At 29.6% G+C, this 24,739-nt stretch overlaps 1 protein-coding gene across 2 annotated transcripts in view; it reads left to right on the top strand.

Annotated features, from left to right (window-relative positions):
- Positions 1-24,511, top strand: part of LOC107437020 (uncharacterized) — a 32,035-nt gene extending 7,524 nt beyond the window's left edge. Inside the window, exons 2-4 of one of the 2 annotated variants that reach the window (XM_016048883.3) lie at positions 10,829-10,958; positions 16,495-16,701; positions 20,508-24,511. In XM_016048883.3, coding sequence (XP_015904369.1) covers positions 10,829-10,958; positions 16,495-16,691 — 327 coding nt within the window. In that variant the 3' untranslated portion in view covers positions 16,692-16,701; positions 20,508-24,511. Of the gene's footprint in view, positions 1-7,740; positions 7,822-10,828; positions 10,959-16,494; positions 16,702-20,507 lie in introns of those variants that run through there. The other variant, XR_006226203.2, reaches the window with a different exon arrangement.
- Positions 24,512-24,739: the final 228 nt, after the last annotated feature.

Raw genomic sequence — 24,739 nt, 5'->3', positions numbered from 1 at the left:
GCTGACAGCAATGCAATTTATTAATTTTTTTAAAAAAAAGTTCTTTTAGTATTATAGTATTAGATCTTGGAGCAAGGGACAGTGAATTGTCATATTTCGTGAGAATCACCCGTATATGTATGTCAGAAGGCGTAACCCCCTCCAAACATACAATTAAACTACGCCCATGCTTGGAGTAATAGGTTTTGTGAATATTTGGCTTGAAAACCCAGATATACATAGGCTTTTTGCATTAGAAACTTGTTTGAAAAATAAAATGGATTATTATTTATTAGAAGGCTTCTATTGTTTACTACAGCAAATTTTTTAATGCTTATCTTAATCATTGATTTTCACTTAAATGACTTAAATCAACAATTTTTCTTTTAAATATAGTGATTAAGAGTTTCTTATTTTATTTATTTAAATCTGCTACCATCCTGATATATTTTGTAAAATGGGGTAACTTTGAGCCACTTGAGGCTTATAATTATATGTCTTTTAGTTCACAAGGTAGTTCTAAATATTTTACGAAATACATTTAAAAAACTTTATTTTTTAATGTTCTAGATAAAACATTATACTAAATTCTGAGGGGATAATTAGACTTATTATAATCGATTTGTACAAAAAATTTTTTGTTTTGTTTTCAAAGTGCAAATGTTGTGAGTGTTTTTGGAGAGAAGAAATACAAAATAAGAATATTGAATTTATTATTATAATTATGAATGATTCTATCATGTACTTCTATTATCTTATAATTTATAATGATATATTCAAATCAATATTGAACAAGATATGAATTTTATTTGTAAGAAATATTTTAACCATCAAATTTCTTCTAAAGGTCTAGAGATGTTTAGTTCCCGAAGGAGGCATACTTAAGGACATTTGCCCCTTTAAATAATGAAAAAAAGTCATTAAAAATTATTTTTTTTGGCATCTTACTTTTTTTTTTACCTATTGCAATTTCAGTTTTTCCTCCCCTAATGTTTAAAAATATGTGCCCACAATTTTGACTAAAAGTTGGTTGAGAGGGAGAGATCTCAAAGCCTCGTGCAAGACAGTATAGTATGGAGGATTTACTAAGCAACAGTCACTTTTAATAACTGTTATTGTATGCCTTATGGGCGTTAAAAATTTGCTAGCTTTTTATCATTCTTTATTTTATTAAGTTATTATCATTTTTAATCATTCCTATACCTTTTCCAAAAAAATTTTTTTTATTCTCTCGATGAACAAATTAAAATCTTTATTTTGATTATATTTTTATAAAATAAAGATTTTGAAAATATTTTTATAACAGATTATATTTTTTTATTTATTTCAATAATGATATTACACATTTTTCAATATTTTTGACTCCCCTCCTTTTTTAATGCAGGACTAAGTGTCACACATTTTCTTACTACCCCCTTGTCACACGTCACACTATATTATATACAATAGTGTTCAAAAGTCTTCAGCCACCGAATTAATATTCAAGTTTGTTCGCAATAAAAGATAGGAAAATCATTTAAACATAAAAGATAGAAAAATCATTTAAACTTGTTTACAGATATTAAAATGATGCAATATGTGTATAGCTTGTTTAGGGAATAGAGCATGACACAGCTCCCAATAAAGGGACACAGGTTCGAATCTCAGCAATGGCTGATTGTTACAAATTCTGCTCTTGGCTCGCACCAACCGTGGTGATAATGTAAAATATCCTTAATGGTGAATGGACTATGGGTTAGAATCCCCTTGGCATGAGATAAACTGTGAGTGGTTTTCGACGTTTTCCTCTCCATGTAACGCAAATGCAGATTAGCTTAATCAAAAAGTCCTCCACGAAAGCTAGTTTGTCCCAACACTTTAAAGTTATGGGGCTACAGAATTGAACATTCATAGTCGCATACCCAAAAATGGGTTAGCTATTCAATGCTGTTATAAATAAAATTAAAAATATGTGTAACAGAATTCATTGGTTTCGTATAGCAGTTATGCAATTTTTTTATTATATTGAATTATTTCTTTTTTGAAATACAGTGATCTCTCATTTATGCGCGGGGGCGAGGGGCCACAGGAAAAGCGCGTATAAGTGAGACACGCGTATAAGTGAAAAGCCATAATAAAGATCTTAAAAAGAGTACATTAATACATGAAACAACATTATACTTCGAATTAATACTATATGTACTTGACTGAACATTTAAATAAAATGAGATTCAAATTTTAATATATTTAACTATAAATAAGTAAGTTAAAGAAAATTTAAATGCTTACATACCCAAATTTAATTTTTTATTCCAATTATGAATTTTTAACAAAATAATTTAGAATCGAGGTTTGTTTTTGTTTTCGGGAGTTTTCAAAAAGAGTCTTTTCAAGTCCGTCAAGACTTGAAAAAGTTCCTTCACTTCCAGAATGAAATTGAAAATAATCTCGTAGAGTTTCTAGTGCCTGTAAAGCGGCTGTGTGGGTTGGGGGAACTTTTGCGGTATCTTCTTCATCAGTGTCGTCTATCTCTTCATCATTGTCGCCACCATTTATTTCAGCTGCAATTTCTCCAATATCTCGTATTTGAGCCGTAATTAAATGCTCATCGACGTCAACGAATTCGTTGAAAGTACCATTACCCATTCCACCAGACACAGTATTCCAATCCTCTTCACTAATGTCGTTTTCATTTTCGGGCTCTGGCTCTTCACAGCCAGATTCTTCTGGAAGCAGAAATCCCGCTTTTTTAAAGCAGTTTTGAATACACTTGTCTGTGATGCTTCTCCATGATGAGCACATCATGTGCATTGCATCAAGGACAGTGATTTGCTTTAGCTCGTCTTTTGCCTGAAGTTTTGTTTCCATGGCAGACAAAAGACGACGAGTTAAAGTTTTTCTATAGTGAACTTTTACACAACGGATGATGCCAAGATCCAAGGGTTGAATTTTGCTAGTGCAATTTGCAGGAAAGAAAACAACTTTCGTGTTATTGAAATTCGGTAAGTCTTGTGGATGAGCAGGGCATTGATCCATGAATAAAAGAACTTTTCGTTTTTCTTTTTCCATTTTTCTATCAAACTTATGAAGGAAATCCAAAAAAATGTTCGATGTCATCCACGCCGTTTTATTGCTACTATAGTCGCAGGGGAGCTTTTTCACGTTCTTAAAACATCGCGGTTTGCTTGATCTTCCAATGACTAATGGTGTGAATTTTTCTGAGCCATCAGCGTTGCAACATAACAAGACAGTTAACCTTTCTTTACTTTTCTTCCCACCATGACATGATTCTCCTTTAAATGATAGAGTTTTGTCGGGCATCATTTTAAAAAAAAGTCCTGTTTCGTCACAATTGTAAATGTTTTTTAGTTCGTATCCTTTTATTAAAGTGGCCAATTGCTCTGTCCACTGTTGAACAGTTTCTTCATTTACACTTCCACTTTCTCCAGAAAGGACACGAGTTGCTAAGCCATGTCTGTTTTTGAATTTTTCAGTCCATCCGTGAGATGCTGAAAAGTTTTGCATATCAAAACTCTTGGACAACTCTACAGCTTTCTCTCTCAAGAGTTCAACATTAACGGGAATGTTTGAAGCACGAGCTTCTTTGAACCAGGTCAATAAAACTTTTTCAAATTCCTCGTACTTCCCACCTTGAATCCTGCTTCTTTTCTTCGATTGCACACCACATTCTCGATTAGCTATTAAAATCGCTTCTCGATTTTTTAAAATCCCTCTTAACGTTGATTCGGGGATATTAAAAGACTCCGCCAAAGCTTTTTTCGAGGTGAAAGAATTTTCTTCGAATTTTTTTATAACATCCATTTTAAATGAAAGCGACAATTTTGTTCTCTTCGCCATGCTGAAAAGTAAGCATCTAACTAAACACCGACGATTCAGTTAGTCGACGATGTGACGTGGTTTTTGCACTAACATCTTTAATTGGCTGTCAGTTTTACCTACCTCGATCACAAGAGCAACCCCTCCTTGTACCCCTCTAAGGGAAATATGTTCCTGGAATTTGAACAATAGGGGTAAGAGATAAAAGAGGAAAGCAGTAGGGGGGGTCATCTAAGGCCTTAAAATGAGGGTTGTGACCACACAAAGATAAGAAAAACGAGAGCATTCCAAGAAAAATATGTCAAAAGGATGAAAATTCTTATGATAAGCAATATGCTACACTTTTGAGACCTCTTATTTTCAAAGTGAGAAAATTTTTGCGCCGCGCATAAGTGAGAGGTGGTTCTTCAGAGCAGCACATAAATGAAAAAGAGTTATCATTGTTTTTCTATATTCCCAGCCAGGACTGCTGGAAAAGCGCGCATAAGTGAGAAACGCGTATAAAAGAGAGCGCGCATAAGTGAGAGATCACTGTAATTAAAAACTAATAAACCAATCATTTATTACAATTGATATTGTAATGAAAGATGTGTAATAAATTAAGTAATATTTTAAAATATTAAGCATAGTTAAAATATATAATATACATTTTTAACGGCGGGCACTGAACTTTTTTTTGTTCTTTACCTCGGAAGATGCCGGAAGTGTTGCTAGATTAACGTTACCCAGTGGGCACCGGTGAACCTAAGTCACGGAGATTAACATCATTACCCATGCCACAGATACCCATGTATAGGGTGGGCCACATTCACACATCACACAATAGAACAACACACAGAGAGGGAAACATCTATGCTCTGAGCAGGATTTGAACCCGCAGCCAGTGACTTCACAGTCAGGCATGCTGACCACTTGGCCACCTAGCTGGCTCTAACAAAGAAAAATGAAATTCTGAAAGAAAAAGAACTCTGAAAAGAAAATTCCTAATTTTTTTTCTTCAAATATCAATAGTTTTTTTTTCTTTCTTAAATTAAAAGTAACTAGGCTAGAGGCTGCTAGTTGATAAAGTGCACTAGGAAATCTCCCAGTGGGCTAGTCAATCCCTGCTTCTTGTTTATCCCTTGTCACAAGCTCAGTATTTCAAAAACTCCTTTCCTCTAAGTGTGTTGTCATTTTTGAAGGGCTCCTAAGTTTACAACCAATGTCAACTGACTAATGTACTGACTTATTTAATGTCAGGACAATTGGACATCAAAAATCTATTTTATATCATCTTTCTGCTACTAAGTATACAGTAGCATAAGTGCCATCAAGTTTAATTTTTAATAAACTTTCTGAAGCTGATTTTTTATGCCAAATTATTTAAAAGCCAACAATAAATATCAAAGGATTGTCTCAATCGATGCGATTTTTGGTATTGTTCAATTTCAATTAAGTGCCGTAGGTCTCTCGCTGTATTCCAAATTGTCGGTTAATAATATTTTTAATTTGCTCTGTATCTATTAGGTTGCAAGCTGAGTTTTTAATTGTTTATTATTATTAATTTTTTAATTATTAGGCATTTTTTAATTAAGCAATTCTAATGCTTAATTTCTAGAAATCTATTGTTGATAATCATTTTAATTCTTAAATATTGACCTCTTCATATGGGCATCTTGAAATATTCTATATCTGCAGAAACCAAATGCATATTTATATTTTTTATGAATCTAGAAGTGATATCTTTAGCTAGATTTCTTCATATTTTTGTTAAATCCTGAAGAATATTATCTAGTATTATCTAATGGCTATATCTAAACTTAGTGTTTTATATTTTTTATGCATTATGTATTATATTTTTAAAGGTTAATGCTGTAAAGTATCTACACTTCCCTCCAAATAAAATCCATTGCTAAAGAGTTTATCTTCTGAAGTGATAAACAGGGGAGAGGAGAGGGAGACATTTTCTAGGAAACTGGGTGGCTAGGGAAAGTAGGCAATCATAATTATATGCCATTTTAATATGAAATTCCACTTATTTTTTTTGATTAACCATTCTAAAATTTTGATATTTTAATCTGGGGGACCATTAGCAAACTATACAAATGTAAAGTATCTTATCTGTTCTGCGGGATTTGTTTTTTCTTAAAAAACTTTATTAAATAAATTTTCCTATGATTACTATAGTTTTAAAAAAGGAAATTAAATCTTGTATTAAAGATATTAGTTGTTTCTAAAATCTGAATTGATCTCTTTATACATTTTATTTAAAATGATTTTCATAAAAGTTTTGAGAAGTTTAATGTAAGGAGAGTTTTCTGGACTTTCTTTTCTATTTGCTTCTTTCAAAGTCATTATATTTTATCTTTTAATGTAATGAGGCACTTGATTGTCAAAAAGTGCTGAAGTTTAAAATTCGTAGGGGATTGAAAAGTTTTTCTGATTCAACTTAGCTTAGTTCTTCACAGGGTTGGGTTTTTGCCGTCAAAAACTGGTTTTTGACATGACAGTGGTAAAAACCATCAAAAACCTACTGTTTTCTTTAATTTATGGCATATAGCGGACAATATATTATTTTCACTTAATTGCCTTTATAAATGAATCTTGTAAGTGATTGCTATTGATTTTGCAACTATATACACGTATTCTTATAGAAGGATATTCATTCATACAGAAATAATGTAGCAACATACTTATTGAAAATACTGATACTTAACTTCTATCATTATAGCTTGATTTGCAAAGGATTCAAAATTTTGCACTTCTTAAATGTTAGAAATAAACAAACAAACAAAAATACTTGCAACTATTAATAAATTCAGGAACTAAAAAAAGAATTTAAAATTTGGCATTTCTTAAATATTAGAAATAAACAAAACTTTCAAAACTTGTAACTACTAACAAACTCTAAGTCAGGAATGACTTGACATTCTTCAGTAATGTAATATGTCAAACAAAATGATGCTTGGAAATGTTGAAAATTTTGTTTAGTATCCTAATATTTTACTTCAAATAGTATGATTTGATATAATCATGTTGGGAAAATGCAAAAATCTGTTCTTAAATATCTTTTAACATTTTTTCTAATTCTATTGCCCAAAAATGAATTAATTTTAAATCATAAGCAGTTAAACTCAAATTAAAATACAGTTTTATCAAAACTATGGGTTTTTGACAGAGGGATTTTTGACATGACTGTAAAAACCATGGTATAAACCGGTAAAAACCGTCATGTGTCAAAAACTTGCCAACCCTGGCTCTTCATCAATCTTTTTATACTGCAATAAAGATTTCAATAAATTAACATCATTGTTTGGTACAATTTGAGTTAAAGCTGTTTTATAAGTTTTTTACATGTGTATAGCCAATATAAATATCTTATGCAATTTCTTTTTTTCTATTGGTATAGTGATGTAATGATAACTACTAATCCATGTTTTAAAACAGTACAATATTTTTGACATCTACTGAGCGTGGCTCATAGTAACAGATGCCAATGATACCACGAGAAAATGTTTTACCCAAAATATTTAAATCAAGTCAAGAAATAGCTGATAATCATTTCTTGAGTGGAAATCGAGCAATTGTTCAGAAAATTTAATTATATTGTCTTTTATGTAAGTCATTCAAACAAAAATGTTCTTATTATTGAATCCTGTGTCATACTTATTCTTATTAGTGACTTTCCAGTTGAACTGAGTATAGTCCATAAATGCTTCACTTGGAGAGGAAGATAATTGTTTTTGAAATGGTGACTGTTTATGGCAAGGGGGAAGAGGAGATCTCGAAAATTGTGACACACATTTTGTTTACTATATCAACATTTAAAATAAGCAGATAAAATATTTTTACATTAGGATATTTATTTTTTATTGCTTTATCTTGCCTTAATTTTAAAAACATAAAAATGTTTTGTGTTCTCATTTATTTTATTTTGTGCTTATCAAAACATCAATGTTGATAAAGGGGAATGTTTGCGTAATGCAGTACCTATGACATATGACAAGTCTGGTGAAGTGGGACATTTAAATCTGCATAAATAACAAAGTTCGTAGTCTGATTTTCTTTATAAAAAATATTTTGTCTTTATATTTCTGATTTTTGTATGTGTTCAGAACATTTTATCTTCTATGGATAAAGATGTGGATTTTAAAATAATCTATTTGAAGAGTAAAATGAATTGGATTTTTTATCCAGGATTTTTTTATTTTTATTAAGTAAAAATCACAAAATTTGATGGTTCAAACTTCTATACCATCCACTGATTAAATACATGGTTGAGTCATATAGTCTTATTGTCAAGATATCTTGTTTTGAACTTTTTGAGAATTCAGTCATTTTCTGATAAAAAGAACTCAAAAAATTTTCAGGGATAAATTTTTATGGTCCCTGAATTACATACTATAACTTATTTTCAGCAAATGCAGTTATAATTCTTATAGGTGAAGAGATTTAGAGTTCCACAATTATAGATTTGTTTCATTCATTTGATTTAAAAAAATATATATACATTGACTCTAATCTATAAAACCATTATCATATATTGTATAATTTTAAAATTGAAAATTGAGGGATTATCTGCATAATAATCTTTGTTTAACCTCTTCCTTCTCGCTCCCGTGAAAATGAAGGGGCGTGGTTTCGCCCTCTATTTCTCGCTTCCGTCATATTTTCGGCTGGAGTGTTTGGTCGTAATGCGCCAGTAAGAATAAAACTAATTCATTTCTTTTGCCCGGAAAACATTTTATTTCTCATTTTACACACCAGATGGCAGTACCAGAATATTTTTAAGGTAATTATAGATAGTTTATTTTAAACTAGATGTCAGCACTAATCAAATACGTGTATTTGTGATATGATAAAAAAATAGGCACTTTTATGACCGTTTTCTTGAAAATTAACCAATGGTTAAGGGGTTAAAGGTGAAGACCATGAGTTCTGTGCGTCATTAACGAAATTATACTAGCAACTGTTGTTGTTTCCGTTCTAAACAAAGTGATTACGAAAATTAAGATAGAATAATTCTCTTTATATAAATTTAGCTTTCGTTACACCCTAGAAGATAAAATAATTTTTATTTTTTAAGTTTGTTGTTTGCTGTTGTAAAAAAATCAAAATTTTGTTGAAAAAAGTAATATGTATCTTTATTTTTTTTGGTTGTATATGAGATATGCAATAATCAATGTGGTGTGGACATTAAGAAATAGGTGGCGTCTTTTTTATTTTTTGTTCCAATCAGACATAGCTGTTATTGCTTTGACTTGCAATTGATTTTAGAAGATTACAATATCACTCTTATTTGGATTTTTTTTCAACACACTCACTAATAGACAATAATGCAAACTTGATCTGTTCTAAGCTACCTCTTAATATTATTGAAATATTTTCAAATTTTGCCTAAATAATTTCATAATGCAGTAAGAAAATAATTGCTTTTGGCAGGATTGAAAAAGAAGCATCGTTCTCGAATCTCTAACTTTTGATAACTTATCTGTGCAAAAATATAAAATTTTCATATGTAACAAGAGTTATTTTGTCCTCTTTTGAGTTTTTATTTTGTGTCTTAATCAGACACAGTTGTATGGTTTAATTTTTTTCCTATATAAGTTACATATTTCTCGATGTTTTAATATTTTTTTCAGTGGTCTGTCTGTAATTTTTATTAATGTTTTAAAAAAACCTTGTGAAGCAGACCAATTACAGTATAGGACCCGAAATCCGGCACTCACGGGACTGACGAAATTCCGTATTTCGGAATTTGCTGAATTTTGGATCTCTTCTGGAAACTCCAATATGGCGCCCATATATTACAATAATTCAATTATGCAGTTAATTTCAGAAAAATCAATAAATTTAGCAAAGTTCCGATTGTAGATTATGATGGGGTGAATTTAAAACTGTCCCATCTTAAGAAATTTCATCAATTAAAATAATAATCTATATAATATAATCAAGGAGAAATAATCCAAAGAAGAAATAATTCAGGATGAAATAATCCGAATCCTCCGAAAAAGAAAATAGTTTTTTCTTCAGCGCAAGATCATTGTTCTAATTTTTTCTTTACATAATATTTTTTTTAACAAAAGACGCTCACCTCGCAAAAAAAAGGAAAAAGAAAGAAAGCTAACAAGAAACTGCAAAAAATAATAATAATAATAAATAAATAAAAATTAATGCTAAGAAACTAACAATGAATAACTACAAAAAAGAAGCAAACAACTATTAAAGATTAAAAAAAAAAAACATGTTAACAATTAACAAAAAAAGTAACAGTTAATAGCAAATAAAATAATAAATTAATCAAATAAAAAAAAGCAAAAGAGATAGAATTCATTTTGTAAACCACATGGTAGTTTCAATGTCAACAGGGTGTGGCCAATTTATGGTCAAACAGGAGAGGGAAATGTGGGGACAAACCAGTAAAGCACTTGCACAGCTGTCAAGATTGATTGATCAGTTTCTCCCAACTTGCATTTCTTTATTTTGTTCATTTGGAAATGCAGATGTTTTTACTTTTCACTTTAATTTAAACTGCTTTAGGAACAGATGTTTTGTTCGACACAGATTTATTTATTTTTTCATGCTTTTTTTTCATTTTTAAAGACAAAATATAGTTACTTACTTCAAGAGAAAAAAATTCCAAATAGAAAGAGAATATGACTGATTTTTTTTTCTCATATCAATAAAATTTCTTAAAAAAAAAAAAAATTAGGTAGGATTAAGTGTCGAATTTCGGGTCCTGCCGGATTAGGGGTCCACACTGTATCACTACTGTATGTGTAATATGAACTGAGCCAATTATCTGTGGCTCAGTTCATGTTATACATAATAGTTCAATAACTTCTCTAAACACTATATGTATAACATGAAGTAAACTGTTTATTTTGGTGATTGAATTATTTTCCATAGTTTTAAAGATTAAAAATGTATTAAAAATTATCAGATCAATAAGAAAAAGTTAGGGTTAGACTTAAGTTTTGTGTAAGATTTTGGTCTATCAATTGTTATTATGTATTAGTATATTGTTAATAACATTTCAGTAATACTTTTCTAGCTCAATATTCAATTTGATGATAATGCCACCTCTACTTTTGAATACCCTTCAGAAAACACCAGTTTTTCTCCAAATGAAGAAAAAGTCCCATTTGATTCCTCTATTGCCATGGGATCTGCTGCCAATTCTAGTATGTATACAAAGATATAAACAGGCTATAGGGGCTCTTGTACTAAAGTAAAATGTTATTACTAAACAGCATCTCTTTTTATGTTTATATAATAGCTTCTAAAGATAATTCATGTTTTACTTTGAATTTACATCCCTTGTTTTCTGTATGTCAATATTATTGTCATTTTAGATTTGAATTTTTTCTGATATTAATTCCTGGATATGACACTGTATTTTAATATCTATGTATAAACTAAGAGATTCTTTGACTAGTATGCTGAAAATATGAAAGTGAAAATGTATATAAACCTTTAGCTTCAGCTGCAGTAGTTCAGGGGATAAAGCTTTCATCTCCCAATGAGGTGACTCAGATTTGAATCCTGGCGATGGCTAGTTTATACGAATTCTTTTCCAGACTTACACTGACGTGAAATATCCTTAGTGGTAGACGGATCATGGATTAGAGTCCACTTGCTATCGAGCTAACCGCGGGATATCTTTGTGGTTTTGCTCTCCACGTAAAGCAAATGCAGATTAGATCTTTCAAAAAGTCCTCCACAAGGGCTAGTTTATTAGAATGCTTGTTCCATGAGGTCACTTGTCTTTTGAGTAGGGTTCAAAATTACAAGGCTACAGAGTTTAAAAATGATAGCTGTGAATTCAGAATTGGGTCGGCTGTTCAGCGCCGCAAAATAAAACCTTAAGCCGAAAATCAACTTCATTATTTTTACGCTTAAAAAAGTTTGACTTAGGAACTTAAAGATATCTATAATCTACAAACTAATAATCAGACTTAAGTTTTGCTTATGAGTGTCAAAAAATTATTAAAATCATCAAACACTAAGAAAATAATAAAAAGATATATGTTAATAGATAAATATTTATATATAATTATTAAGTAAACAATAATTAAGTAAAAAAAGTTATTTTAGTCTAAGACATCCCATTGTGAAAATTTCAATAATTTGTGTTAATTTAAATTATAGTTGACAAATTTATGACATACTTTCTGAAATTTGTCCAGAATTTTGAAACCAAATTGCAGGAGCAAGTTTCCTTTGAGCATTTATAAAACAAATATTTGTTTATAATTATGAATTCCCCTCTTTTCAAAGAATCTTAATTTACATATATTGAAATCTTTTTGCTTTAATTTTTGTTTCTTGAATGCTTGTTTGTTTCTAAAATGAAACTATTTTGTTTCATTGTTATTGTTTATTTATTTCTAATGGCAGATTATGAACCGTTACAGCAGAAAACAAGTAAAAAGAAAGAACAAAGTGCAAAAAAAAAAAAAAAATGCTTAGAGTTCATTAATCTAACAAAAGTTAGCCTCCCAATAACACTCGGTGAGAAAAGTCTTGCCTAGAGCAGGACAGTGGAATTGATGTGCGAAGTCCATGACGTTTCCAGAGTTGTACAGAGTGCATACATATCAGAGAAGGAACAATTTTGAGTCTATAAAGATGGTTTTTTAGGCAGTCATGTCCGTTGGCTAGGCGTAATTCAGCGACTGCTATACGCCTTGGGTCATTAAACAAATTTGGAATGATATTCTTCCATTACTTTTGGGAAACACTGTTATAGAAGTCTTCCTGAGCAGAGGCTTTAATAGATATTTTTAATAGTATGGAAGGTCATAGAACGCGAATTTTTTTTGCATAATTAACAAACCTTTTTAGTCAGGAAGTCTGCTTCCCCATTTCCTGGAACTCCACAGTGGGCAGGAACCCACTGGAGTACTATAGTTTTCTCAAGTGATGCCAGGCTTTTAAGAAAAGGGCACTCCAATATATCCTGTGTTATAGGATTATTGTCAGAAACAATAGCCGACAGAGCAGCTCTAGAACTGCTGAGGATATCGGCTCTTGTGAATTTTTCCAAGTGGCATTACAGCTGGAACAGAGCTGTGCCAATAGCAGCAATTTTTCCGTCAAACGCAGTACCCTGTCCAACAAGGTAAAAAGAAAAAAAATTGGAGACAACTCCGGCACCTGCATTTGGGCTATCAGACAGGAGGATTCATCAGTAAAGATCCGGTGGCACTCTGGTTCAGGGTAAAAAGGTTTAATACTTCAAGAGCAAGGGCACTCAAAATAGAAGGGTCCATATTACTTTCAGTTATTTTTGACTAAAATCAAGATTAATCCAGGAAGATTTCAAATTTATTGGATTTTGGGATGGGATGAGTTATTCAGGTTCATGATTTAAGCAAAGAGAATTTCTTTCTTGTCTGGTCTTAATGGACTTCATTCCAGAGTGAAAAACACCCAGGTACTCTTTTGATCTATTCCCAGAGTATTAAGGCCTTCTCTTGAATAATGGTTCTTTAGGGCTTATCACCAGTCAACATAAGTATGGTGTCTACTGGGGTGGTATTTACTGCTCCAGCAACAATATGTAAGGACTGATTTTTGATTTTTTCCAGGGTAACAAAAACATTTTCCCTGGCCACAACAAGTGGCTCTCAGCAGTAAATCAAAAGGGGAAGACTGAATGTGTGATAGGTTTGAAGCAGGATTTGTCGCGTACAGCCCAATCTTGCTCCAGCAAGGCATTTGAGGGCACTGAGCGTCTTCATGGCACGGTTATAAATGTCCTCTACATGGTATTTCCCTGTTAGTTTGCAGTCAAACGTCACTGTCAGATATTTAAAATTATCCCGCGAATGAATTTGGATGCCCTTAAGTCAGCTGAAATCCAAAGTCTAGCAAGTGAAAAGTGAGAATTTTCAAGTGAAAAAGTCTAGCCGTATGATTTATTCAAGTTCACCTCCATATTATTGGTATCACACCAAACCTCCAAAGCGTTCAAAGCATCAGAGAGTTTAGTCTCTATGGTTCTCACTGCATCTTTTTTAGAAATTGTCCAGAAGACCAAATCATCAACGTATAAGAGGCATTTGACGCCAAGAGTTTCTGTTATTTTCGGAATCAAATCATTGCTGTAGATGTTGAAAAGGGAGCAGCTACTTTCAGATCCCTGTGGGAGGCCTGCTTTTAAGATCTTAGATTTTGACAGTGTGTTGCTGTACCTGACTCTTGTCATAGTTGGGAATTTTTTTTAATTATTATTTGATTAACCTTTGTCACTTTTTGAAAAAGTAAAATTTCATGAAATGATTTCCAGGCAACTCAAACAGATAACAAAATGGTTATAGAAAAAATTTCCTCTCCAATTTTTTAAAGAGAAATAAATACATTTTACTTGACTACCGCAACTTATTAACAATTGAAATCTACATATTTTCTTGTAAGAAATTGTACAAACAATTATGCTTTTGATAAAAGAAAAAGAAAAAAAGGTGATTAGTTGCCGAATAGTTTACTTTCTTAAAAAAAAAAATGAAAAGCAGATATTCTTTATGAAAGGGATTTTTATGTTTACCAGATAAGTTGTACATCTGTGGCAGAGTTATTTTATATTTAAAATTTTCACATTAATTAAGTTAATTACAAATATTTTTTTAGGAAATAGTAAATAGAAATTAAATTAAGTTTTAATAATAGTATAATTTTACATTTGATGACAAATTTTAACCCAAATTTAAAACTAAAATTTTCCTTGTTAGCAAAAAAAAAAAATTTCAAGAATGAAATGAAGAATCAAAAAAAATCAAGAATCAAATGAAATTTCAAGAAATCTCATGGGGGGAAAAAGTAGTGATACAGTACTCTCTTAATTCTATACAGCTATTGACCAGATGCTCTGCAGATTTTAGATTGTTAAAAAATTTTATTACGCAATTTTTATATAAAAATTTATATTAAATATAAAGATAATTTATAAAAGTTAGTTTTTTCATTTAAAGACAACCAATGACTGAATTATTGGCGACCAAAACAGGCTACAGGTGACATAGAGCAGAAATCTCTGCATATGGCAATGCTATGTATGCTTCCACATTAGCGTGAGGACAATTGTTGAAGAAGAACCTAAAAAATTAGGTCAGCTGTTCAACAACGGTTATAAAATAAAATTGATCATAGCAGGAATTTCATTAGTTTCTGTCCAAATTTTCAAATAGATTAAAACCTTTCAAGTTAGGAAATAATGTGGAACTGAAAACAATATTAAACATAGTTCTGAAAGAAATCGTTGCCAAAATGTTAAAAAATATTTTTGTTAATTAAATAGGAAAATATGAAGAAAGGGTAAAATGTCGTACATTCCTATACAACTGAGAAGCGAAAAGCAAAGGGGGAGGGGTCTAGGTAAGGAACCAGTCTTCTACCCAGATGGCGTATTCGAGTGTTGCGAGCGCAGTTGGAGACTTTTATATATTTGGAAAAAGCATAATTTAAATCAGAGTTTAATAAATAAATAATTTTAAATTTTTTTTTTACATAAAAATATAAAAAATTGCAATTTGAATAATCAAGGCTTTTAATTAAGACCCATTCAGCACCTAAAGCAAAGCAATGACGTAAGTCAACACTTGAAATTATTCTTAATTCTTTCCTTAAACTTTTAATACTGAAGAAAAAAATATTTTGATTTATATTTGAAGTTTAGTTATAATTTGAGTACATAAATCTACTATTGAATTACATGTCCAAGGGGATGCATCATTACTTAGGTTTTACGACCTGTCTAAAAATTTTAGAGTATTTGACATGCTATTATAGTGCTGAAGTGGAATCATTAAAATAGTTAAAATCATTAAAATAATTATTCAATTTCAAAAAAAGCCATCTTTTTAAATTTCTATTCTTCGAGAAATATTAAATTTTGTTTTGTCATTTAAAATGATATTGTATTTGTATACCTTACACTTCGAAATTTTTTTGACCATCATTAAACAAAACACTGAAAAATAAAGTATTTTTAATAATCATTTTCTGCTTGCAATTATCTTTAGAAAAATAAATTTTAAAATTGTGTGTAAAAACTTTTGCTAGAAAAATTTCTCAATATGGCTAAATATGAAAAGCTTGAAATTTACATTAAGGGGTTTACTTTAAACAGCAGTTCTGCCAAAACTATTAGAACCATACTGCAGCCAGGTATGTATAATATATAAAAATGTACAATTGTCATTTGCAGAAATTTTTTTAGTATCATTCATTATAAACAGAAATAGTCAAAATTCCCACATACCGCACCGTCAATATAAAAATGAAAATTTTTTTAAAAATTGATTTTTAAACAAATTTCCCCAAAATTTAGTGGCAGCGAATAATTAATATTGCAATATTTAAGAGTTAATTTTCAATTTTGCTAGTAGAAAGTTTTTTAATAGGGATATTGTGTTTTTATTTTATGATTGCAGCTATTCAGAGATCTTTTTGTGTATAACTTCATAGTTTAGTTATCATTAATTGGCATATTAAAGATTACTCTTATGAACCATTTAATTTGACACTTTGTTTGTTAAAATCTGATCATTAGATGAAGAGCTATTTAAGGAAATATTTTTCTGTTCACTGTACATTATAACTATATTTAACGAAATGTAAATTTTTTATGGTTTTATAGTATTTATGTTAATAAACAAGATTCTTAGGAGTTATAATGGAGTCTTTAGAAGGGATTTATTTGATTTGTTGTTTTAGGGTTATCAAATTATACACCTCTGGTGCTTAGTGCAAATGATGATTTTGAGCTTGGTGTTTCACATCATAGACCTACTGTTAGATCACCAGATAGCAATGAAGTGGAAGAAACCATTGCTGATATCTTAATACCAGCTGATCCCAGTGATACAGTTGGTTGGTCAGCTACTACTGAGACTGCTGATATTCTTTTCTAACTACTTTATGGTAAGATAGTTTTTCTGAATTAAATGTAGAGGTTTTACTTAATATTATGGAATGCTCTCAAACATTGTTAAAAAGTTTTGAGCTTTTGTAATTTCGAGTAATCGGAAACTTATTTACCATCATTAGTAAACTTTATAATAGATTGTTATACAGTATAATTGTTGTGCAGATTGTTATAAATATTAATAATTTTCGGAAAGAAATTTAAATTTAAAACTGCAACATTTAAAATGAGTAACAAATTAATCATTTTTTTGGTTTGCTTAGTTTCTGAAATTTTAATTTCTTAGCAAATAAAGTAAGAAGTTAGTAGTTCTTGCTTAGCTATGTTTACACCCACAAAAAGCTAGTGCAATTTATAGAGAACTGCACTTTATACAATTGTACTGTATAGATCTTGTACTATATTACGTTTCTTTTTAACTTTTCATAACTTTATAAGTCAAATAAGCGAAAAATAAAAAAAAGTTAAATAATGAAATACTTATTTAAGAAAAATTGGCAAAAACTCAATTTATATAAATAGTGTGCTATTTTTAATATTGCTTTATATATACAGTGAAACCCCGACTTTACGTTTTCGGTCGGACTAGCGATAAAAAACGCTCGAAGCGGAATAACGTAAAATCGGGGTTAAGAAAAATCTATGCATATTTTTAAAAATTTACACCTGCCAGTTAAATGGAAAAAATGAGTAATCTTTACTTGCTTTTTGTTTTTAGCTACAATTTTATATACAACTTGTTCAATACTAAAATTTTTTTGCAAATTTGCTTCTTGATTTACATTTGCAAGTAAAAATTGTTTTAGAGTTTTTATGCTTTGTGTTGCTTGATCAGCTGTTGGCACGTCTTCTGTTATTTCATCGTCATCAGCACTATCGTCGGAATCAGGCATTAAATCACTTATGGAAGGAATTTCTGAAGTAATGATATCTGTGTCACAGTCGATGTATGCATCATCGATTTCCGGAAGATCCTCAACTTCAGACACGCTACCTTCTTCCAAAGCAACAGTGCTCTCCTTCTCCGATATTGAAAATCCTGCTTTATTGAATCCATTGATAATGCACTTTCTGTCGACACTGTCCCAATTTGAAGATATCAAAATTAAGATCCTCAAGAACATTAATTTTTGCCTTAGAAGCATCCCGAAAGTCACCAGAACCAAGAAACATTAAAGATTTTCTAACCAGTTGCTTCCGGTAACTCTTTAAATGATCGGATGATTCCTAAATCCAGTGGTTAAAGTTTGCTCGTACAGTTAGCTGGAAAAAACTCTATTCGCATGCTTTTCAATTTAAGGTTTAAATGAGCAGTGCATTGGTCTAGGAATAAAATTATGGTGCGCTTTTGAAAACTCATTTTCTTATCCAGTTTTCGAAGAAAATTTTCAAATAATGCTTGCATCATCCGTGCTTTTTTGTTTGAAGCGTAATCTGTAGGAAAACTCTTGATATTTTTGAAGCACCATGCATTTTTGAAAGATTTCCTCCATGGCAATTTTCACCTTTAATTGTCAGTGTCTTCTTTGGCAATATGTTGAAAAACAATCCTGTCTTGTCCGCATTAAATGTCACTTAGAAGATTATAGCCCTTTAATAAATTTGGCAGAGTTTCTTCTTTCCACTGTTGCACAGTTGTCATATCCACACTATCCGATTCGCCACAGATAGATTTGAAGCATAATTTGTCTCTTTTTTTTTTAATCAATTGATCCAGCCATTTGATGCACTGAAGCCTTGGAGTTTAAGCCTTTCATCAATTTCAAGCGCCTTTTCTCTCAGGATGGATCCATTTATAGGAATCTTTGCTGCTCTGGCTTCCTTGAACCAGTTCATTAAAATTTTTTCTAACTCATCATACGAAGATGTTTTAAGGTTTTTTATCTTCTTGGTATATTTTCCGAGTTTTTCAGCGTTTAGTTCTACTGAAGCTTCTTGCTTTAAAATCATTTGCAAAGTTGAATAAGCAATACCCAAAGATTTAGCAAGATCAACTTTAGTGCCATGAAATTCTTTAGCTTTTTAGATGATTTCAGCCTTTTCGGCCAGAGAAAAGCATTTTAGTTTCGACATCTTCTTTCGAGAAAAGAACACGATGACTGAGGTTTCGAAAATGAGAAAAAATGCTATAGCTTTCAAACTCAAACAAAACCGACTGAAAATCTCATTTGGTATGCTAGTACGGAAAAATGGGTGAAACCATTTCTCATGGGGGAGAATTGAAGAAACGACCACACCTCTCTATTCAAAGTGACTTATCTTCGTATCACAAATAAACAGCGTCAGTAAGACGTCTGGAGTACATGTAAAACTCAATCATTACTGACAGTGGTCTCTCTAATCCCCCCTCTTTCTCTTTTGTTGATAGGGAGCGGGGGAGAATAGAAGGCGTAGATGTCATACTTCCATCACTTATGGTTTTAGGGTACCAGTGAATTGCGTCACCCCCCACCCTTCTGATAGTGACAGAGAGGAAACTTCACCCCCCCCCCTATTGACAAATAGACAAAACGGAACAGAAAGAATGCAAGATTTGGTCCATACAGCTGAAAAACAATTTTCTCTTGTTCAAAAAAGTAGAAAAAAGTTTGTGTGAGAATTGTAGAATAAAAAAATTATTTTGATCTGTTTGTAGAAAAACGCATCAAGCTGGATTTTCATAAAAGGGGTAACGCAAAATCCGTGATTTTTTTAACATTATCGGTATACGCAATTTTCACGGATCAGCAGAAAATGACGTAAGGAGCGGGATAACGTACGAAACGAACAAAGTAAAATCGGGGTTCCACTGTCATTTATCTGAATGCATTCGAGTTGTTATCTCTGGTCATTTATTTATCAGCTCATGTTGGCGAATATCCCACTTGGTCTTTCTGTTAAGTTATTAAAAGATAATGTGTATTGCTATTTTATAGAGCATCATATCCCAATCCTTTTGCATTGATTTAAAAGGAGTTAAGGATCGTTTTGGTATAAATGTGCAAATGGTTTGAAAAAGAATTATCACATAATGTTGGGAAGGAAACATTACATGGGAAGTAAAAGAAAACTTTTATTGCATTTTATAGATAACTATAACTTAAAAATGAAATCTTGATGTTGTAACATGAAAAAAGAATCAGGATAATCTTTTATAGGAGGAAAATAATCTTTAATAGTACAATAAAAGTCATCAACACTTTTGACATTGACAGACTATAAGAAGAGCATCTTATCAAAACAATCAAATTTGTTCTAATGAAGTAAGGAATAAAAGCTGCAAAGCAGAATTTTAGTTTAAACTAGAATGGTCACTTTAATAAATTCCCTGTTAGTCGTTTTAGAGTTGATTAAGGTATATGACAATTAGAGTAGATTAATGTATATGAAAATTTCTAAATGTGATATGCAATGTTTTAAAGTTGTCTTTTCGTATGTCTCAATAATACCTATTATATTATTATATATGATGTATCCCAATAATATCATCATGACCAGACATAATATACCTTTTAAAAATTTTTTGTTAGTTAAAAGAGTAAATGGGGTTAACATGAGGATGACATAGATGTCTCTTGTCATTACAGCTAAATGGAAAATACAGCATCAAAACTCATATGAGAAAACAGTAAATAAATTTTTTTTCTGACTGAATAGGACATATGAAATTTTTTTTCTGACTGAATAGGACATATGAAATTTTTTTTTTTGCTTATCAAAAATATTTGTAAAACAGTCTTTTGTGTTAGTGATGTTTACTTCTTAATTGTATTTTAAAATGATTTTTGAATATTGTATGTACTTTTTATTCATTTTTTTCCAGATGTTTGGACTCTTACTCTTCATTTTACTTTCATATTGGTATGTCACTTCATAATTAAAGAAATGTAATGGAAACATTTATAAAAAATTTTTTTTGTACATTTCCTTGTACGTATTTACGTGTTTAGGAATGAATATTTATTTTAAATTAATATTTATTTTTAAAGTAATATTATAGTTTTTCAATTTTATAAAAACAAATCATCTTGTGTTTGTCAATTTAAGAATCACATAGTTTTATTCGCAGATTTATTTCACATTTGTCGTAACTCTGCTTTGTTATCCGATTTGTTTTTTCAAAACTATGAAGGCTTATATAAATTTCAAAATATTCCTTATTTTATATGGTTATTAAACACTCACTCATTTCGGATGGATATTATGAGTCCATTAGAAACTTTAAAAAATGTCTATAATTTTCCTTTTTGTAAAATAGCTTTTCTGGTTTTCGTTTGGTCTAATTTGCTTTTATATACCTCTCATACAATTTTTGATCATTCAAATAATTAAATTGGTATTCATCATTGAAAGTCTGCTGTTGTCCAATTTTTTGTGTGATAATTTTGTTAAATGCTTTAGGAATATGAGCTTATGAACAATACCAAAGCATAGATTAATTACATTATTTATTCAAAAATAGAGATATTTATGTATAGTTTTAATGAAGACTTTCTTTTCCTGGTAAATAAGCTTACAGTTATAATAAATGTGATGTTTGATATTATATAACTGAAAAATATGTTTTGTTTCACTTTTAAATTGTTTGCAATTTTTTATAATGACAACTATCATTATGTTTTGTGTAGTATTTAAGTAGAAATACTCTTTTTTGATATTCAGCTTGTTTAATTTTAAAACTTTTTATACTGTTGACTGTGTTATACATATTATTTACACTTTTTGTATTTATTTTCTTTATAAATTTGGAATATATTTGTGTAATTGCATTTATTTAGTAAAGTAGGTATTCAAAAAGTTTCATAATTGGAACATTTTTTAAAAAAATAATGTTTGGATATTATACCTAAGTCATTTTAATTTTTAAGATTTGTGTAAATTAATAATCTGGTCACCTGCAAACTTCAAAGAAAAATATGAGTATATTGTTTGTTTATAAAAATAAAATGTAAATGTGGTAAGTTATAATTTACATCTATTACTTTTGAAATAAACTGTGTTTAAGTGGTGAATGGTTTTTGAAGAAAAACTTTTCACCACTCTTTGTTGATTACCTTTCTAAAATTGACAATGATTAATTAATTCTGAAAATTAGGTATGATAATTGTAGTATAAATCCTAAATTTTATCAAAAGAAAAAAAAAACTTCCTAGCCACTTCATGTAAGTTTTTTTCTTATTATTTTTTGCTAGATTGTGGATCAGTTTAATCATTGTTTTATTTTTCTGTATGTCTATGTTTTGTCCATTATTCTAGTTTCCTTAAATGATTTTGTGAAAGGAATTTCAAAGTTATGCTTCTAACATATTGTACAATACAGAGATAATGCAATTGAATATCTTATTTTCGGTAATATTTGCTTAACTTAATACAATTTTAAACTTCATATTTAAACTAATCTAGTATTTTGTTTATCATTAATGGGCAAACATTTAGTTCTATGTTGTTCATGACATACTCCACAAAAATTGCACCATGTTTTTTTTTCTCTAAAATTGTTAGTTTTGAAGGCTTTATTGTAATTCTAAATAGTTTACTTTGTTTCAATATTGCTCTTATTTTATTTGTTTGATCCATAGTGAAGTATTTACATCAAGTTTCAACCTCATTCAGATCAACAATTTTTTTTTATTTTAACTTAATTTTTTCTCTGATACTGAAATGTTTAAATCTAATGGTATTCAATAGTTATGAAGTGTTACTAAATTACTTAACTTCATCATAATCATGCTGAGAAAAATTAATTTTTCTCATGACACCGGTTTTGTAATTTACCAATTTTTTTCTCTCTTGTTTAATCAAAATTGTTTATTAACTTGAAATTAATGGATTTATGCAAAACACTTAACAAATGGTTATGTATTAATAAACTAATTATCTATTTTGGTAGTTTTTTGTCATATTGCATAGTACACAAAAGATTATTCATAATTATGACATTATTTCTGTATTAAATTTTTAACTAAAAATTCTTTTTTGCCATATTTTTTTAATTTCTTCTATTATAAGTTAATAATTGTTTTTTAAGATTAAAATTATTAATGATTTAAAAATATGTTTTAAAACTTTAATTTTTTTTTTAGTATTATTAGATTCAATAAGAATTCAATTAGATTCAATAAGAACTCTTTAAAAACTTCTTGATAGTGAAACTATGTTTAAAAAGCTCTGAGATTCATGGATTACAAAAAATACTCTTGATAGATTACAAAACTGTTAGAAATCTTATGATTATAAAAAAAAAATCTTAGATGTCTATTTATTACCTACATGCAAAGTTCACATGAAATTATTGCAACTTTTGCATAGATTTTTGTTTAGGGTAAATTATTCTTATTTATAAAGTATTTAATTTCAATATTACATTCAAGAATCAAGAATGAAATCAAAATTTGAATAACATGCAATTTTTGGTTATTGTTTGGTTGGCTAATTCGGATTTTAAACTTGCTAAACAAGCAATCAATTAAGATCTAAGTAGTGAGAGCCATAATGGCTCAGTAGTTAAAACTCAGGACTATCAGTGTAAAGAAATATGGTTCAATTCTTCGCGGGCTTAAATCACACGAAGCTTCAGAATGACGGGTGCCAGCTTGTGTGGCAAGTAAATCTGGTTGGTATGCTATGGTAACTCACCATCATGCCATTTCATTTTATACAATATTGTGGAGCCTTAAACTCCATGACAGTATAACTCATAACTGTCTGTTGCAGAAATGCTTTACTTTTATACCATGTAGAGGGCATCTAACCACCTAGAAGTATCTGGATTTGATCAAAATTGAATTTGTCTTGCAAAGTTATGATTTTCAGTGAAATTGCTCAAAAGCTATAGAAGTTGATAATTTTTCAAGTATTATAAACTGCTGTTAGTCCTTGGAAGAAACTAAAAATGTAAAAATACTTCTAAACAACTAAATTGTCTTTTCTTATATTTAAAAATTCTATGCTTTCATTCCACTTTTCTTTTACTTTTTTGAAAAGTATAAAATATGGAAGATACTATAGTACTAAAATGTTGCAAACTTGAGACAGTTTGCAAAGTTTATTATATACAAAAATAATTATGTTATTATATGTTTATTTTTAAGTATACTTCAAAAATCCTGTGTAAAGTTACCTCATCACATTGTATATTTTTATGCTATAATTATTAAATAAGTTTTTTTATCTTAAAATTCCATCAATAATCAGTTACAATGACTTTTAAATTTTTGATGTTTATATTTTACCGTTTCTTCAAAATTGAATTTTTCATGTGAATCTGTCTATAGTGTTATGTAAAAAAAAATTACATAAATTAATTTCAGTTGTGATTTTCAACGATATTGTTTAAAGCATGAAAATTGAATCTATGTTTAAAAATAAATGTGAATAAGTTGTTTCATTGGATAAAATTTTACAGATTTTATAAGTGTTTAATAAAAACTCATAAGTAGACTAATGTCTAATAATGAAGGCAGTAAAACCGATTATGGTTAAAGTGGTTTTTTTTTTCTTTTCTAAATGATTGCTTTCTACTTGCTTAAGAGTAGTAATAATATTAAAAAAGAAATTCAATTTTGTTAAAAATCAGTAAATTTTCCTTCATGTAAAGTAAATTGTAAGAATTAAAAAAAAAAACAATGAACTATAATAAGGAAATTGGGAGCGAGTTAATTCTTTAATAGAATAAATCTCTTAAACTTATTTGAGTTATGATATGAATTATTATACGAATCCTCTTATTATATATCCCTTCTGATTATATATCCCTTCTGATTATATGAAACCTAAGTGTATATTTGAATATTTTCTAATCTAAAAGAGTTTGAGATAATTCTGAAAGCATAAAGAAAAATAAATTTTAGCATTTAAAAAAAGTGTCTAGTATGTGTTTTTTTGAAAAGTTTTTTTTTGCCAGATACAGTTATAAGATAACTTAATAATTAATCATCATATATATTTATTCTTTACTAAAATTGATTCTCGGGTATCGAGATTTTACAATAGTTTAACTATTTCTTATTGATTGATCCATAATTACTCTATAAGCAGTTGTCATTAATTTTTGAA

This window comes from Parasteatoda tepidariorum, chromosome X1, assembly GCF_043381705.1.
Source record: "Parasteatoda tepidariorum isolate YZ-2023 chromosome X1, CAS_Ptep_4.0, whole genome shotgun sequence".
Lineage (NCBI taxonomy): Eukaryota > Metazoa > Arthropoda > Arachnida > Araneae > Theridiidae > Parasteatoda > Parasteatoda tepidariorum.
The sequence above is the reverse complement of the archived record's forward strand: the minus strand, read 5'-3'. Positions and strand labels throughout refer to the sequence as shown.